The sequence below is a fragment of the Atta cephalotes genome (genome assembly GCF_000143395.1).
Source record: "Atta cephalotes unplaced genomic scaffold scaffold01424, whole genome shotgun sequence".
NCBI lineage: Eukaryota > Metazoa > Arthropoda > Insecta > Hymenoptera > Formicidae > Atta > Atta cephalotes.
In genome coordinates, this window is record NW_012131488.1 from 802 (window position 1) to 2,925 (window position 2,124).

Sequence of the window (2,124 nt, forward strand, 5' to 3'; positions counted from 1 at the left end):
CTATCTTTGAAGACAACACTGGGGTGATATTTCATTTCTATTCGTTTTTGTTGTACGACAAATTTTTCAAGCCTGTTGATTGGCTATAGGATAGAAAGGATTTGAGAATCTTTCTGTTCTGTACACATTTGTCGTACGACAAAAACGTACAAATAAAATAGCATTTCTGGGCAGTGACATATTTGAGTTCTCTCACTCATATATGTATAAATTACATAGATAAATTCACACGATACACAGACAGGATACATACACATGGGAACTAGAACAAAAACAGCTCGGAATCAAATCATCTCTTTCTATTGCATTGAGTCAGCAATCTATTTATATAAGTGATTATTATTTGTGATTATTCTATATGAAACGTGCCTTTATAATCCACGCATCTAGAGAACCGGTATATTGTAAGTAAGATTGTTTTTAAATAATAACTTATTTTTAAATAAATAAATTTCAGATTAACATTGGAACTTTTCCTCTTCTTCGATAACAGTGTATCAATAACTAAAAAACAAATGTTTTTTGCTGAGCAAAAAACAAGAGAAGAATTTTTTGAGTTTAAAGTTTCATTATTTTTACGTATCAGTTAGTTGGAAATTTATCACGTTAATCAATGTCCATATTTAATACAGAGTTCCTGATATTGAGAGCGAGATGTTCCGCGTTGAATACGGTCGAGAACATCCAGTCATCGTGGCGGCACGCGAATTCGTCAAAAAAAGTATGGCCGGACTTAGGGCGCGTGAAGCAGCTCGCCGAGCTGAACAGGAATTCGAGAAGTTAATAGAAATAGAGGAGCAATTGCCGGAGAATCTGCTTTTAGACATACCTCTCGAGGAGGAGTTTTTACCTGAAGGCGAGATATCCTGGAAAGAAGAGGAAGATTTGTCTAAGATAAAACCCACGATGCGAGACGTATCAAGGCGCGAGGCACGTTATGAGTATCCTCCATTCGAACCAGAGGAGCTAGAGAGATTTTTTGACGTGGAACAGTATCCAATAAGTCCACCACGTGGACCACCACCTGGTCGCGAGCATCTCCCGCCGGAACTTTGGGAGCTAGAGGATCCTTGGGTATGGGGCGCACAGCCAGACATATCCGATCTCATTCGCTTCGAGAGCCCTTAATTCTTCGTCTACCATGTATATGATCTGGTAAACTTGTTTTCGTTTTTAAAATTGATCTAGGATATTCTACTATAAAAAACTCGATTTGATATGTTATCTCATTTTCTTTCGTAATTCGTTGTATTGTTCGTCAATTAAATTGTATTAAAATGATTTGCAGAAATGTGTACTTAATGAGAGGAATCAATGAAGAAAATGGATCGATAAATTTAAACGTTTGTGAAACACGAAAAATCATCATTTATCAACATCCGTCTTGCTATTTATTATAAGAATCCATCATTTGAATTATTATAAGAAACTGTTTTATACAATACTTAAATATTCAATATTTAAATTTATAAATACTGTATTATGGAGTCAAATAAATATTATGGATTTTTAAAAAATATACTTGGTTCCCATATCTATTTTATCTTTCGAAAATTTGAATGAAAATAACAATAATAAAAATTTTTATATATTAAATGTTGATAAAAAACAAACTAATAATTCTAAAACTATGATTTATTTCTTTTATATCTTAATTTTGAGATATCATTTAACATAAGAAAGAAGTATATTAAAATATATTCATATTGTTTGGAAAAAGATCTAACAAACAAGTGAAATTTAAAGAAACTAGAAAACAAGTAATTAATATGCTTATCTTTTCATTATTATCTTATTGTATTTTCATGCCTAAAGTACTTTAGACTCTATTCTTTCATCACAACTTTAGAACGTGCTTCAATTTTTTAATAATATGTATACCATGAATTAAAGATTGCAGATAATATGGTTTTGTTACTTAAGTAATTGTAACTTGTATAACAATGATAAATATGCCGATTAGGGGAGGCAACTCCAATGACCTTGATATATGTTGTCATGATTCTTAGTGATTTTCATTAAGTTTTAGCTGTCGCTCGTTATTCATTAAAAAGTTGTTGCAAAAAAGTTCATCAATAAAACCTAACTTTTAAATACAACTGTGTTCTGATGAAACAAATTTCC

The 2,124-nt window shown here is 31.7% G+C and overlaps 1 protein-coding gene across 1 annotated transcript; it reads left to right on the forward strand.

The window, feature by feature from the left end:
• Nucleotides 1–632: 632 nt before the first annotated feature.
• Nucleotides 633–1,128, forward strand: LOC105625411 (the record flags this gene model as incomplete). The annotated part of the gene is made up of 1 exon (XM_012206744.1): nucleotides 633–1,128. A coding segment is annotated over one exon (496 nt), but the record flags the coding sequence as incomplete, so codon positions are not given.
• Between the last annotated feature and the right edge of the window lie 996 nt (nucleotides 1,129–2,124).